General features: G+C 38.4%; 1 protein-coding gene across 5 annotated transcripts in view; it reads right to left on the bottom strand.

The window, feature by feature from the left end:
- PLEKHG1 (pleckstrin homology and RhoGEF domain containing G1) overlaps positions 1-16,451 on the bottom strand; it is a 127,291-nt gene that overhangs the window by 8,254 nt on the left and 102,586 nt on the right. For all 5 annotated transcript variants that reach the window (XM_050316051.1, XM_050316054.1, XM_050316053.1 and 2 more), the window contains 10 exons: positions 10,022-10,068; positions 9,470-9,620; positions 8,337-8,468; positions 5,762-5,944; positions 5,575-5,670; positions 5,374-5,460; positions 3,419-3,452; positions 2,316-2,411; positions 1,049-1,087; positions 582-604 (listed from right to left, as the gene is read on the bottom strand). In XM_050316051.1, coding sequence (XP_050172008.1) covers positions 582-604; positions 1,049-1,087; positions 2,316-2,411; positions 3,419-3,452; positions 5,374-5,460; positions 5,575-5,670; positions 5,762-5,944; positions 8,337-8,468; positions 9,470-9,620; positions 10,022-10,068 — 888 coding nt within the window. The remainder of the gene's footprint in view (positions 1-581; positions 605-1,048; positions 1,088-2,315; positions 2,412-3,418; positions 3,453-5,373; positions 5,461-5,574; positions 5,671-5,761; positions 5,945-8,336; positions 8,469-9,469; positions 9,621-10,021; positions 10,069-16,451) is intronic.

The following is a 16,451-nucleotide window of genomic DNA, read 5'->3' as shown; positions in this document are numbered from 1 at the left end:
ACACCCCCACTTTAAATTCAATCCTAAATAAAACCCTAAGACCCAATATTCAACATGAGACTTTCCAACTGCACTGGTAGCTTCATTGCAAATTCTTACAGGAAATGTAAAAATTAGAAATGCTCATTTCTATCTGCTTAAGCTGCATCTGCTCTGTTTGGTGATACGTCAGGATTTATATATATGATATATATTTCAGAGTGAGTTGAAACTTTCTAGTCTTATTTAATAAATGCAGAGATAATATCCTCCAAAGAATAAACACTACCTTTATACACAGCACTTCCTTGATTCTAGTGGTATTTTCAAATATTCTATAGCCCTAGCAATTGATTGTACTGTATTATAAAGCACAACAATATAAGGATCAGTAATTTTTTCTTTATTAAATATTCCCTAAATAGTAAACTGTATGTCTATTGCTTTCATTTCAGTAATCCTATTTGAAATGCGAAATAACATTTATGGGTTTGTTTCCGTTCTTAAAGTCAGCACAACCAAGAAGATGCAGATTCTTCAGTAAATACTGTGCTCTAAGTCAAACAAATGTGCTAAAACAAGAAATACAAGAAATGGCTTACCTTCTGCATATCTGGACTTATATCTGAAAATAGAAATAAATGAGCAAACTGCTATCAGTATATGCCCATTTTAATGCTACACTAATATCCCAATTACAAATTTCCCAGAGAGCGTTAAAGGCAGCAGCAACTGAACAAACAGACTATAGGGTCTTTGAAAAAATAGACAGCATGAGATTTACCAGAGTTCCACTTGAGGGCCTAGTTTTGTAACATTGCTATGATATGAGCAACCATTCACGATGGCCAAGACTCTTTGTGCTCAGTTGCTAGGATGTTTACAGGACCAAAACCCAAGTGTGGAAAAGCAAACATTAGATTTAAACACTGATATTTTGTTTTCTTCTAAACTTCCTCCTCCCCTCCCAATGTATTTAGGGACAGTTATAAGAAAAAAGAATCCATCTTTACTTATTCTACAAAGTACAGAACCACTAGGTCAATAAACAGTAGACAAAGTAGCTTACCATTTGACTTCAAAACTTTATGAACTCTAGATGAGGGTTCTGAAAAAGACAACAACAAGTTTAAGCACTCTAGCATTCCAAAGAAAGCTGGGCATCTTCGCCAACTTTTTATAACACAGATATCAAAATTTAGGCTTCTGAGCCCATGCAATGAAGCCAGAATTTAATTTCTTTATCCCCTGATTTCCTCACAAAAAAACCCAAACTATTTGTTAAAGTGCCAAATCTACAACTGTTACCAAACATGTATTTTTCTCAATGCAATAGAAGCTGCCCTCCGTGCAACAAGGCACACATAAATTTTTCGCCCATGTAAAGATTCCTGCTTTCAAAAGACTTGGTCATCTCTGTTGTTACTCTAAGTTGTTGGAGGTTTTCTATTTGAAATATGTATGAAGTATCAACAACTTAGAAGGGCTTAAAAAGTGTAGGTAGCTGAACATTACAGTAGGAGGACAGTTGATCAGTATTTTGTATTATTCCTTTCACAGGCAGAGCAGCACCAATGAAATACTACATCTCAGAAACAAAGGAAGATGCCTGAAACATAATTAGGACTTGATTGTTTTTCAGAAATAAATAGTGCTGTATGTTAAATCATTACATCAATACTCTCACGGGTCTTGATGAAGTCATTCCCACTACACAGTGTTGTATTGGGACAACACTCCAAATTGGAAAGGTCTTTAAGGACACAAAGAGACAAATACAGTGACTGTAATATGAAGTTACATGACTACAAAGACACTGGTAGTGTCTTCAAGAGGAAACTAATTATGGATATATGTTCAACCTAGAAGGAAAAAAAAACCTCTAAAGTCAGCATAACTATCTCTCAAATCTCTATCATCCATAAGGCAGACATTACACTAAGTATAGACAGTAATCATGTTCTGAAATAACAAGTCTATCTTAATCAGGATGGAATCACTTCTGAGACAAGTTATTGCGGAGGGAGGGGAATGTCAGATTTAAATAATGTGACTGGCTTTCTTTTATCCCTTAGAAAGTACCAACTGTACTTTGTGCAGCCACTGTTATGAATGTAGGTTCATTACGTTAAATGCAAAGAGTGGATAAAAAAATAAATCACAGAAACAACAAATAGTTAATAAATGCTTCACCCACATCTGAGAGATACTGTGCCATGTTAAACCTGCACAGCATGCAGATTAAAAACTAATTCCACGCGCCTACCCTCACCCATCCCTAAACAGTCCTATGTGGTTTTCCTTTTGTCATCTCGATGGTAAAGGAGTTAATTCACCTGATTTCCTTCTCACTCTGTGAGGAGCAGTGCCTTCCTTAGGCTGGTATGATGATTTCATTTCTCCCTCGGGGCTGTAGTGGAAGCCTGGGTGATCTGGGGAACAAGCAGAGGCACAAAGAATAAGGGAGTGACAAGGATGGCACTTCATATGTCTTGGCTCCCTTTAGAGGCAGAACCATCATCACTTTATGACTGATATAGTGGCACCTCGTCAGAACCTGAAGCAACACAAGCAAGATATGCTGCTGTAGGGTAGCTGTTAACCAGCCAGCCATGGAACTGCTTTGCCCATGTAGTTGTGCCTGCCTCCAGATGGCTAACCCAGAAACATTTATCCACCACCATCATGTTTGTTTGCCAGTTTCTCAGTCAGAACCTTCCTGACCAGCTCTAAAACAACTATGTAAATAAATATAGAAAGCTCGCTATACTCCAAGACTTCCTCAGCATTTATATCCTAGGACTACTCTTCTCCTATACTGCCAGGGATTATTGGTGTCATGAATAGTTGAAGCATCTTACATCAGTGAAGGCAGAAAGGAGAAGATGCAACAGTAGGGACCATGCAGATGGGGCTGTGCTCAGGGCACAGACAGCAGCATCACATGTGCTTTCCTGTGCTGAATTGTAGGACACAGAGGTAAATTCTTCAGACACAAGAAGACAAGCCTCTCTATCCCCCAGCTGCAGGTTTGCCAGCAGGAAGAAGTCATAGTGTTGCTATGTACTTCGTCAAAGTGTGTTTGCATAATGCTAGCCCTTCAGTGTGTACTAGCCAGAAGGAGTTTATACTGCAACACAGGAAAGATCACACACTTAGTCAGCATGGAGTAAGCAAAAGAGATTGGCCAGTGTTTACAGTTGGTCTTATTTGCCTCTTCCTTGCTCATCATCTTGTTGGTTGCAGACCAATCAGCCCAACGCCTACAGAGCTCCACAGGATCTGCATCCACTTCCGCCTTTTCCAGCAAGGTCATAATTCAAGGAACAAACATAAGCCTGACCTTCTTCCATCTCAAACGAAACTGACAGCTAAAGCCAAACTTTTGAAGATGGTTTTATTAATTTTATAAAACGAAAGTCAAAAAGAACCAACTTACGTATGGCATCCATTTCGAGAATGGCCTGCTTGGCCTAGAAGAGAAAAAGGAACAAATGAACAAATGAAAAAGTTAACCTGTTAGTAGCAGAACAAATTGCATTTCATATTATATGCAAATAACAGCAAGTTTACTTTTGAACTAATACATATGGCTAGCAGCATTATTTTTTTGATTGGTTTTTTGTTTTTTTCTCTGTGTGTTGGACATGTTACATATGTGAAGAAGAATTTTGCTGGCAGGAATTTACCAGCCTAGAATTTAAAGCCATAGATGCATGTCTCCATATCCTGCTGGGATTAGAAAAATAATGGCCCTAGTATCTGGGAATCACATTTTTTTTGGTGATTCATGGAACATTTTCCCCCTAAAAATCAAAGAGTTTAACTCCCTGATTATTTTCGTACTCTGAAGTTGTTGTCATATAAAATACCATCAAACTTCCTTCAAGAGTTTCCTTGAGGTAAAGCTATTAAAAAGGAATAATCATAATTTGGCTTAAGTGAGACTGAAGCAAGATAAAAAGTGTCTCATGATTGCTTAAAATGTTTCTCCTTTTTGATAGGAAAAAAAAAATCTGGATGTTTTAGCAAGCATATCAGCTAATAAGTAAGAAAATAAACTAAACTGAAGTACCACATCTAACCTGCTTGCCCTTCTACAGGTGCAGTTCAGTAATTTTCCACCGGGCGTCACATGTGGACTACTATTAAATTCTCCAAAAGCTGGGCAGAGAGAAGCCTCACAACTATCAACTACCAGTTTGTCAGAAACAAAATAAAATTTAAAAAATGTGCAGATAATCACAGAGATTTATTTTATTAGACTTCTTCTTTCTTAAGTGCCATTATTTTTCAGAGAATATTTTTAGTTATGCATTTCTTCCACAGATTAAAAAAAATTGAAAAAGAAGAAAACAATTTGATACAAAAGCTGAGATCAAGCTACAGTTTTTTTTTACAACCTAATAAGTTGCAGTGATTATTTATTTTGTGAGGATGGATATTTGCAGAAACATTATACTTTCAATAGACTTTTTCAACAAAGAATTAGGAGGAGAACTAGCAATAGGAACTGATAGGGCTTTTTTTCTCCATAATTCTCTTTTAGTTGCACTGAAAATTAGAGTTAGTATAATACAGTGCACACATCAGTCACCGGTAACATTTTTTTAGCAATTACAGCAAAAAACTCAGTGAAAAATCAGCCAGGGAAACTTAAAAACCAACCATAAACTTGGTGTGAAAGAAATCTTGTTTCCACATGAGTCAGTGGCTGCTGTGTCTTGGCAAGAGCTAACTAGGTTTAACTTCCTTTGAAAGGTGCTATATGTTACACTGAGAAGCGTCACCTGAAAATCTAAGACTGGATTTCATAAATAAAAGGACTAAATTTCCTTATTCCAAGACATTATAGCTATGAATACGGTATTAGTGCCTCATTCTCTCTGGCATAAAGTTAGCTAGATATCTTACCAAAAAGGGCCTAAATGTTCCAGCTCAAGATGCAGTGTTCAGGATGGGTGTGTGTAGTTGTCAAGTAAAGTGTGTGCTGCAAAAGGTTTCACTGCTATGATATCTAAGCAAGACCAATTAAAATTAGCTTGGTAACATCTACACATGCTGTAATTGATGCATCTTGGTGTTCTGCAGACAGACACTATCAAGCTAAGATATGCTCCTATAGCCAAGCTTTCTGACACTGCAGTTATGTTACTTATGTCTCAGCAGACAAATGCTGCTTATCCAGTTCAGTTCTTCTACTCCTGTACCAAGCCCTGTAGATAATTATAGTGGAACTTTCCAATTAATTCCAAGGAACTTTTAAAGATATAAGGAAACAACATGTTAATTAACCTGCTGGAGCCTAAACTCTGTATATTGCATGCATCTTGCAGCTAACAAGATTGCTTTCACTTAGTGATTTTGTCTGTTGGTTTTTGTTTTGGTTTTTACCTTGGCAGGAATTTTAGCAGGATGATTTTCTAGAATTAACCTCTTCAAGTGAAGAATCCAAAGGCGCTTATCTTGCTGCGACTTTGCCTGATAGAAAAATTGAGCACCATGAGAAAAATACATTCCTGCACTATGCAGTGTCATAAATAGCATACGGACATCAGCCAGGTTACCCGCTGGGTAGGGGGGTTTCTGTCATACCTGGACAGTATGTTGCATCTTGGGATTTTTGTAGTGGAAGACACTAAAGCTAAGTGGTTCCTTTGGTATTACTTCAACAAGCATCAGGTTTCCACACTGTAACAAAGAGAGGCAATGATGCGAATCACAGAGGAGCTTTGGAGAGACCTGTAGACATGTGTACATTACCACCTGCTCTCTGACATACCAGTATGTGAGCTTTGTATGCAAACATTTCATCTCTCTTTTTTGTGATTAGCAGCATCTTGTCAAAGAGGAACAATGTGCGCTCGTTTTTAGCACGCTGAATGCGAAACGTTCCTTCTAACACCAGCTCCCCGTAACTCGTGAGGTCTGGCCCTTTCCAATTAGTGAGCAAACTCTGTATCTCCTGCAAAAGATCAAAAAAACAACAATCAACGTTCATTTCAGAGATCTTACTTAAACAAAGGCACAAATGATTTGCTGAGGGCATTCCCACTCTTCTAGATAATGTTCAGCATCCAACAGTGGAAAGTCATCACCCAGCAGTACTGAAGTTGCTAGGTTATGTGCAGCATTGCAGCCAGGTTCTTGGAGACTTATTGCAAAGCCCAGACTAAAACATGCCCTAAATACTGGTTACTGCCTCTGCATGGACCCAGCAAAAAGCCCTGAGCTCCCTGGGGCAGCCTGTAATGAAAGAGTGCAACCTGATCTCCCCATGTTCTCAGAGATGGAAAATCTTTTGTAATGCAGTCATCAGTTTCTCTCATGTCTGTTCCCCTGTCCTCTTTACATCCCTAACCAAACCCTCTTAACATTTCCCTCTCACCCTAGGTATCCTCCTGAAGTTGTGTGGTCTCCCACTGAATGAATTATAATGCCATGCCCATGTCCTGTAGGCCCATCACAGAAGACACTTCTGTGAGGTGTTCAGATTGAAGAGATGATTCTCAGAAGACTAAAGGACCAGAAGTGATTTGGTCAATTCAACATCTGAAAATTTGCTTATATTTTAACGTTTGGTATAAATAAGATAGATATTTCTCACTTTATTTATTAATTAAGAAAATGAAAAAAAAAAAGATTGGAACAATATCTAAGAACATCTTCACAAGGCTATCACTTAGCCATGGCTATTCTTTTTCCTTGAGTTGCTTGTGTTTTCTGTCAGTGGCAATGACATAGGACTGAAGCATGGAACAGCAAATTCTAAAAGCAGACTAAACCTTTAACAAGAGAAATCTTAAGAAACATCTGTCAGACTTTACACCAGGCAGCATAAGCGAAGCAGGGACAGATTGCCTCATCCTAGATTGGGCTCTCTAGCACACTAGACTTCATTGAGAAAACACCTCAGCCCATGTGAAGCACAAACACAGGCTAAAGCATTCACAGGAAGAAAACCTTAGAGCAGCCCACTTTGGTCTATACACACAGCTGTTACTAAAAAAAAAACCAAAAAAAAAGTAAACATAAATGCAAAAAAGTTGCATTTTATCAAGAGGCCCAGAAAAGGATCTCTCCAGGACCTTGTAAATGAGTTAGGGTATAGCACAGGGATCATGTCCACCTCTGTTGAGGGAGACTGCACAGGAACTGCTGTCACAGTAATTGCAGCATTACAGACCACATGGCAGTGTGATAGCCCACAGAAGACCTATCCTTATGGCTGCAGAAACAGATTTTACTTTTTTAAAGGGTAACAATGAACATGAATATTTTCCACAACCCCACACGTTTGCCAGCTGAGCTCAATAAATTAAAAAAACAAAAGAATCTTTTTCTTCCAAAAGCACTTAATCCTCTTTATTGCCAAATATAATTACTCAAATTTATAGCAGATTGTAGTTAAAAGTCATTAACATGCATTTCCAGCAATGTGTGGAAAAAGGTTACATTGCTGCAGGCAAGACATTGTCAAATATAACCCTATTCTCCCTACACATAAACAACAATAAAACAAAAACCAAGCATTAAAAACCCAAGGGGAAAAAAACCCAAAACCACAAAAAAAGGTGAATAATTTTCATTTATGTTAAAGAGGAAAAAAATGGGCAGAGAATAACATGACACAGATTTCTGAGATTATATAAGACTATTACTCCCTTTTGCAACCTAAAAAATCTCCACGCTTTTCTTAGAGCAATATAAATACTTCTGAAGAAAATGTAGTGTACAATCACAATTACTCAGAACCTGGAAACAGAACGCAGGTAAAAAATCTACAAAAGAGCTTGCTATTGATGCCAAAAGTTATTGGGGGTGTAGCTTTTGGTTTTTCTCCTCAAAAATTCTTCATTTGAAGCAAAGTTAAAGTTTTTTTAAGTATCATGTTTCCAGGCTTATGCTTTTCACAAAAGCAACTGATAATGAGTCTGCAAAAGCCCAAGAGGAAAGTGCTTAAACAAGAATCAGCACAAGAAATGCCTCAAAACAAAATTAATCAGCACAAAGGGGAGAAATCGGAAACCACAGGATTTCTGAACAGAGTCATGCCCTAGGGTTGTACAGCAGTGCTGTACAATTGAGGGAAAGGAAGAAAGAAGAGTTATCTTCAGTTCCATATTACTGCAAAATAAATGCTTTACAGGATGCTGCTTGTAGGGTAGAGATGTCTGAGATTTTCCTGGAGCAGTTATGACCATGCTTTCCAAGATCAAACAGCCACGGGCATGCTAAACAGGAGTCTAAATTATGACTGACAAAGATTAAAAGAAAAGATAAACTAAAAAATGTTAATTGCGTATATATCGATAAAACCAGTCAAAAACACCCATAAAATCTCTTTGGGAACTCACCTGGAGCCTGATGGCATGTTCATGTTTCCTCTTCATGTCATTTATATGCCATGCCACCCTCTGCATGGTATCTATGGCTTCCAGCACCACATCATAGCCCTCAGTGTCCTTGTCAAGGTGGTTTTCTATTTCCTAAGACAGAGGCAAAAAAAAAAAAAAAAAAAAGGCCATAAAAGGCCATTATTCCTAAATGAATTTTTCTAGCTGGACACAATACTATATTTTCATCTGTACTATTTCATCTTTGCATTGCAATCACTCAAATGCAACGTTCCTGCCTTTGTTACTACTGCATGTTGCTATCAATTTGATTAAGACAAGATGACTGCTTAAGTCAAGCCTTTACGGTCAGTTTAGCAGTGACTGTACTTGCAGCAGCCAATGTGAGCAGAGAGGCCCAGAAAAAGAGTGCAGCACACTGACAGGAGATCTTTTCAGACAGTATTTAATGGCATTCTTAAAACACAGAACATATCTACACCCTTACAAAACCCTGATGGAATTACACTAGGTGCTACTTTACAGTTGGAGAGCAGAACAGTGCCAGACATTTTAAATAAGGATCAGTGTCTTTACACTTCACTAGAACATGACTCTCTAATAGGAAACATATGTTGAAAACGTTAACAATAAAGCAGGAATTTCCGAAACTAGCTTAACTTAATTCACTGAATATGGAAAGAGTTCCCACTTCCTCAGGCGTTCCTCTACACAAAATTCGCAGCAATCAGGGTGTTTATATGTATTTAGTCTTTCTTTCAATCACCCCCAACATTGTAATATGTGGAAAAATGCCGTTCTTCACTGTGTGTACGAAAGTGTTTAATTGTGACAAGAATTTTCTGAACAACTTCAGAATTACAGACTAGTTTTCAAAAAAAGTGCTAATTATTTGTTATGCACAAACTGATTCAATGTGTCTAAACCAATTACCATAAATTCCCCATCCCAAATATATGCTTATGGTGTGAACTGATGAAGACAGAGTCTCTGTACGTGGGAATAAAATACCCCCAAAATGAAAGAGCATTTAAGGAAACCCAGAACCTTTCTAACCATCAAGCCTTGTACCAGAGGCAAGAATTCCGTCATGCAGAAGCCCTAAACAAAATGCATTTCTAATGTGTGCTTACATGCAGAAGCAGGTGGTACTTGAGGATGCGTTGGACAGGTTTCAAGAGATAAGAGCCCAGGGGCAGAGAATGCTGCAGCGCTTCTTGCCGCTCTCTGAAGAACTTGGCCAGCGCCTTGTTCCTCATGCACTCTGTCAACACAGCTACTGACCTGAAAACATCAATACATAGCTTTGAGACACTGTCTCAGTAAGTTTGTAGATAAAATCAATAATTGTTTTCTTCTTTCCTTGTAAAAGAGGGCAGCTGGTTCCTATTCTAATCACTGCTGTTTCTGCAACCATTTTTTCTTACTGGGAATTATGTATGCAGCATTGCAGAATAAGAACCATCATTTTCTAAAGAAGGCTAAAGCAATGAACAACAAGAACAATCAAAACAAAATTTTAGATTAGTATTTTAAAAAAATTATTTTTTTTTTCTTTTTTTACTCCTTGACCATTCCTCGAATTTAGGAGGGGCAGAAGCTGTTTTGTTTTTGCATAAGCTGCAGTTTGTATTACTTAAATTGGCCAAAGGACAAATAAAGAAAGGGAACCTCATAATTCTTACCTTGGGTAATTGGTGCAGTACTGCGTATATATGTGGAAATCTTCGCTCTGCATGGGGAGGAAAAGTTTGCATATATTGAGATTTTGTCAAACTAGCAGCTAACGTGCAAGATAAAGATGATGATGCCAAGACAACACCTCCACTTCCTGATCAATGAATTCTCCGCTTTCATTGTGATAGTCCTAAAACAACTAGAATTTAATTTCACTATTGGGGCAGGGGGAGGGGGAGGAGAGGAAGATTTTTCCTTTACTTGAAGGAAAACCAAGGAAACCTACACAGAGATAAAACAAGTGGCTTTGCAACAGAGCCTCCAAGGTACCTTATGAAAATCTATGCATCTTAAAAACAAAAACAAAAAACAACCAAACCAAAACACCATCACTACACGTACCCCCTTCAAAGAGCTGGCTTGCACATATCTAATTTTTTTGTGTGCTGATACACACGTATCATAGAATTATAGGATACCCTGAGTTGGAAGGGACCCACAAATATCTTTGAAGTCCAACTCCTGGCCCTGCATAGGACGGCCCCAAGAATCACACCATGTGCCAGGCATACTTACTGTGAGAGGTAAGTTTTGCACGTTATGTTTGGTGTATTATTTTCAAGCAATTATAAATACTTTCACATTTGAGCACAGTTTAAGTGTGAAATTAGAAGCCACAAAAGCGATTTTTTAAAAAAAGTAAATTATGTGAAAGCAGAAAGCTATTACCCAAACAAGTTGGAACTAGATTTGGGTGGGTTTCCACACTTGCCTGTCACAGTGCAATTGCTCAAACTTAATGCTGACAAGCTTCTCAGAGCTAAAGTCTGAGTTTCATTTCTTTCCTCCCTGGCCTAAGTTTTTTTCTTAATAATTATCATTTAATCCTATGCAAGAACAGGTTTCCAGAAACACTCCCAGGTGCTCTAAATCCACACCTGCCTGTCAACTTCTATCCCAAATAATACACAATTTCTGCTGCTTGCTGGAGTTCTAGACTAAGAAAGCGCTGTAGAATGGCAAAGGGCCCCCAAAGTCAGTAATTTTTTCTTTCCTAAGCCCTTGACTGATAAAATGAAATCCTCCAGTACTAAATAAGAACCCTGTTTCCACTCAAAACATCTTCAGAATGGGCTCTGGCATTCTGCAGCACAATAGCTCTGCTCCAGGAGGGGCTGTCTACCAGAGGTCATTGCTGGCGAATGGCAAGACCAAACATCTGCCTTCAAAGAAGGCAGCAGTGCTCTGCGGAGAACCCCCGCCTGGGGAGAGGGCTGACACAGGCTGTGGCTTTTGTTTCTCATTGTTTGGGTTTGATTGTTTTTAATTTGGCCATTCATCAGAAAGAGCCATCTCAGGCAGTGCACTTCCCCGATTCCAAGAGCACTAGTCCAGTACCCCTCTCACGGGAGTAAAGCAGGTTATGCCATTCATTTCTCCACTGAGCAGTGACCCATAAAGACCTTGTATAAAGTAAGATGTTCCTCCACATGAGTACAAGTCCTTGCAATCCGTTTCAGTATGTCTTACTGGATTTCAGTAATAACTGTTCTGAAGAAAATAACTCAAGCAAACTTCTAATAAATGTTTCCCCAGAGGACTGGGGCAACTTGTGGTCTTTAGGCTTATTAAACTGCTCCTCTCTTAGAAACCAACAAAATATAGTCTTGATACAAATACAATTAAATAATTTGGCTTGCTTTTTTCACACTAATTTTGTTGTTGCAACTAGTTTTTATGGCAGTGTACTTATGCCCCATGTCCGCAACCAGAGACAGTGACCCTGTGGTCATGTCCATGTTTGGAACCACAGTCACAGTTCCAAACCATCTCCACTCAAAATGAAGAATTAACAAACCTCAGAGCATTGCAGACACTACACTGTGTAATTTTCTATGGCAATCACTACCAAGCTAGCTAGCACACATAATAAGTCAGGGTGCTTAAGAGAGAACATTAGGATGAAGTTCAGTATGGCAAAAAGCTGTGATTTATTTTATATATGCATATATTAATTCAAGGTTTACGTTTAGGGGCTTTTGGTATAAATTATAATATATTCCCATAGCTATGGTAACAGAATAATGCAATTTATAGAACTACTTCATAAGCACAGTACAGAACATTTTGAGCCAATTTATTTTTATAAATATGTTCTGCTCATAAATACAGTCACATGATTATTCTGTTTTTCAAATAGAAAGGAAAAGAATATCTGCTGTGAAATTTTAACAAATGAAAGCACTATCTGTAAAATGAACAAGGTCAAACACTTCAGGGTTACAGAGTGTACTGCGTGCACATTCCCCTCAAAATCAAAAGCATGTCTGAAATCCCTGGGAGCCTTTTCACACTCTCCCTCTTTGGTTCGGTTTTTGGTTTTGTTTTGTTTTTTTTTTTACACAAGGTAAAAATTACTTTTAATGAGTTTTTTTTGGTTTTAAAAGAATTTTAGTGTAGCTATGAAATGGAACAAATTTTTATTACAAAAAAAATAAAAAGGTAGTTTCTCATGCCCTTGATACCTCTAAACTTTAAGAATGGTTTCACAATCATCCCTGCTTTCTGAACAGACATGACACCAAATTCCTTCCTGCACTTACATGTGTACTCGCTTCAGTGCACCGCAGCTCATTTCATCATGCAAAACCATCAGAGAGCATTTACTTTTACTGAGCAATGAGAGCATAATACTAGGAGAAAGACAAGCACATGTGTTCTGCCTCCAGGATAAGATTGTTGATATGCACTTGAACTTGCAGATCTCTTGTGAATCAACATCATACACCTGGCCTAGGCATTGGCTGGATTTGTGTGAACTCACTGGGAAAGTGGCCAAGAGAGGCTCTTCCTTGACCTGACAAAACCACACTATTCAGGATGGCTGTTCTCCCAGTGCCTGCCTGGGTACCTGGCACCTCTGCACGGTCGAAGGGACTTTCAGTTCACACACCCAGCTGGTCTGCTCTATTTCACAACAGATTCCTCAGAGAGAGCATCTTATCACTGGGAGCATATCAGGGCACAAGCCATGAAGGCTAAAGCTAGTGCTCTAAACTATATTCAGAAGCAAAAGAAAAACCAGAACTAAGATGGATGAAATATTTTTCTGAATACTTTCACAATGTAAGGAAAACACCAGCTATGGCTCATTCGTATTCCTTTGGCCATCCTTAAACTTGGCCTGAAAATTGTTTTATTCACATCAACTGTCTTCAGACCAGATTAAAACTGATCTCTGCACAGAGACTGGAATTGCTCCAGAGATCATTTTTAATCTGGGGTCCAAAAACTGTTGTGGTAGAGGCTGCAAAAAAATGAAGACTCAAACCGAGAGCTCATCTGCACTGACTGCAAGTCATTCTCAAGGCAAAGCCAAGTGTGAGCATATCCCAGCTATACTTAGCTGGTCTCCTGCTGTGGAATCAATTCACAGTGCATGTCCTCCACATACATTCCCCATCTTCCCCCAACTCTTGGTGCACTGTGCTTTTTTACAGCCATAAAAGGCACTTTAGAAGAAAACAGAGGCTGAGAAAAGGAGTAGAGTCAGTGTGCAAACTGAAGCCAATTGCCTGGATGTCCTCTTCACTAATGAGATGCTAGATTAGAGTAATTCTTCCTTTCTCCTTGGTTAAGCTGGTTAGTGTGTCTTTCAGAAAACATATGTTCTGAATTTCTGGGATGCTGAGTGAGAAGAGCAACATGCCAGAATTCAGCTCTCCTTTTTAACTCACTTACATGTAAATATGTAGAATACTGAAGTCAATTTTCTAATGAATCAATTGGCATCATTACTAGAAAAGCGAAAGACCAAACTGGCAAAAAATTTTATGGACAGTCTTCTCTGTGAACAACTAAGGTACAGCTTAGTTATTAGCTAAGTTTAGTTATTATGGTGAATAACTAAGCTTGCACTAGAAACCTTTTTTTAGCCTCCAATTACAGTTACCAGCAAAACGTCAAGAACTTTTACATACTAGAGTTAATATAGGTCTTCTAGACAAAGAGGGAGGACTGTTCTGTTATACATGCAAACCAACTTTGCGTCATTTCACATGAACCCTAAGAAAGAAATTACTTTTATTTTATGCAGTCACTGAGCTTCATAGAGTGCAAAAAGTAAACACAGTACCTACAGAGAAAACTTGATTATACATTACAATTCTCCAATACTACTGTATTCACAGCTGAACTAGTAGGATGAAAAAATGGCACTAGATCCACAGCTTGTATAACCTAAACACAGCTCCACTGGAAGCATTCAAGAAGTTCCAGCAGAGCTACATCCATTAGCTAACGATGTGAGCTATGACTTCAGCATGATAATATTCCCATACTTAACTCACAGTGAAGATCTAACACACTTGAAGCAATCAAACAATAAATGGCCAAAGTCCCATAAGACTTGAAGGACTGCATGCTGCCAAAAAAGGCAGTTTTATTTCCACTACTCAGTGCTGGGAAGACACAAGCAACCAAGAATGAACAACTGGAGTCTGTTAAGACAGTCAGCAGTTGCTGTAATGACATCTTCATGGCCAAAATCAGAACTGTGGGGTATTTTGGTATTGTTTGATTTTGCTTTTAAGTGTTTGCACTTGTCTGGATGAAGCTAAAAAATGCCTGTTAAGACTGCAATCTCTAGCAATTTCTGAGCCATCAGGCAGTTGCCTGCCAATAATACAAATGCTAAAAGCATTTGACAAGGGAACAAAAAGAACAAGCAATGATATGCAGATGGATTTTTAGAACTAATGGCCAGAAAGTCTACCAGACAAGCCTTTTCAGTTGGCCAGTTTGAATGAGAACACAACTTTTTCCTGGACTTACTATTATCACTTGCACCATCTCTGTTTCATATCCCAGCAGGAGTAGTCCCAGTGGTCCTAGCTATAAGCAAGCAATACAGCAGAAAGATCTACCAGCTCCAAACCATTTTATCTGTAAATATCCTGAAGGCCTCCCAGTTGGCCTTCACTGCACCGGCACTCTGCTGACTTACACACAACTTCTTGCCCACCAGCACCCCAGATCTTTTTTGCTAAGCTGTTTCCTAGTCAGCCAGACCCAGTGTGCACATCAGGTTATTCTGTTCCAGACGCAGGACTTTGCACTATCCCATTTTCTCTCTCCTTCAATTCAGTCCAGGCTATCTGCAGTAATAACAACATGCAACAAACCCCAAGGCAATGAGACAAAAATGCATCCTACTTTTGTAGTGGTGGTGCCAATGTCAAAGTCTCTCAATGCTTACAAAAAATCAATTACTAGATAAATAACAGCTTTCTCAAACTCAACTGAAGCAAGTGATCTGGTGAAATAGCAGCACTAAGCTGGTATCATCACTCCCTCTTACGATAAAATCCCTTGTGTCACAACAGTGCCAAACAAATTATTAGATCACCATGAGAGGGTGTTTAGTTAATCCTAAATCCATGTGTTATACCTATTACATTGAATGCTTGGTGCTGGTAATACTGAGTTCAGGACAAAGTATAAAACATGAGTATAAAAGTATAAAAAAGTCTGGTTTTTTGGTTTATTTGGGTTTTTTTGTGTGGGTTTTTTTTGTTGGTTTTGTGTGCATGTGTGTTGGTGTATTGGTTTTTTGGGTTTATTTTTAAATACAAAAAGGCAAACACATCTATAGAGATTATCCAAATTTAAACAACTACATGATCCCTCTTCCACTCTTCTTGCTCCAGAAATACCATGGAGATGGCATCATTTCTTAACACATTTGGACTCTACAGATTCAAGGCCTATGTAGATTCTCTGCTGAAGTCTGCAGTGAACTAGAATCATGTGTAGCCCAAATTACTTAATCTCTTTTTGCCCTACTCATTGTAGCCATTCCTCTTCTCCCTGATTGGCTCTTTGGGTTTCCTACAATGCAAGTCACCTACCCTGCTTCCCTGCATGTCTCCTGCACCCAACAACTTCTCCTTCTCCATATTTCTTGGTTTCAGTATTATCAAACAGAATAAAGATGTCAGGTCCATGTTCAGAAAATTCAAAACATTTCAGAGAGATGAGATTTGAATCTTAAGGCTAGACTTTGGGCCATCCCATTTAAAAAGAAAATTAAAGGTATAACTGCAGGATTCAGGAAAAATGCATCGGAGAAAACAATATGGCCACAAGTATGTTTTTAATATTGTTGCGTTTTCTAAAAATGGAAGCAATTTTTATTCTCTAGTTGTTTTTAAGCTGACAAGGCATAACTGGAGTACCACTTGATCACCTACATTAAAAAATGTAAGAACAAAAAAAAAAAATCCAAAAATGAACTCTTAACAGCTTCACCAGTTCAAATGACAGCTTTTTCTTGATTTTTTTTAGAAATGCAAATCAGAGGCATATCCTTATCAATTACTAGGAGAAATTCCTTCCCTTTCCATAGATTTGCTGGCTTTTCTTGATTTATGTCACGTA

Source organism: Myiozetetes cayanensis, unplaced genomic scaffold (genome assembly GCF_022539395.1).
Source record: "Myiozetetes cayanensis isolate MyiCay16 unplaced genomic scaffold, myiCay2020 scf2-11, whole genome shotgun sequence".
Lineage (NCBI taxonomy): Eukaryota > Metazoa > Chordata > Aves > Passeriformes > Tyrannidae > Myiozetetes > Myiozetetes cayanensis.
This window is presented reverse-complemented; position numbering and strand designations above follow the sequence as displayed.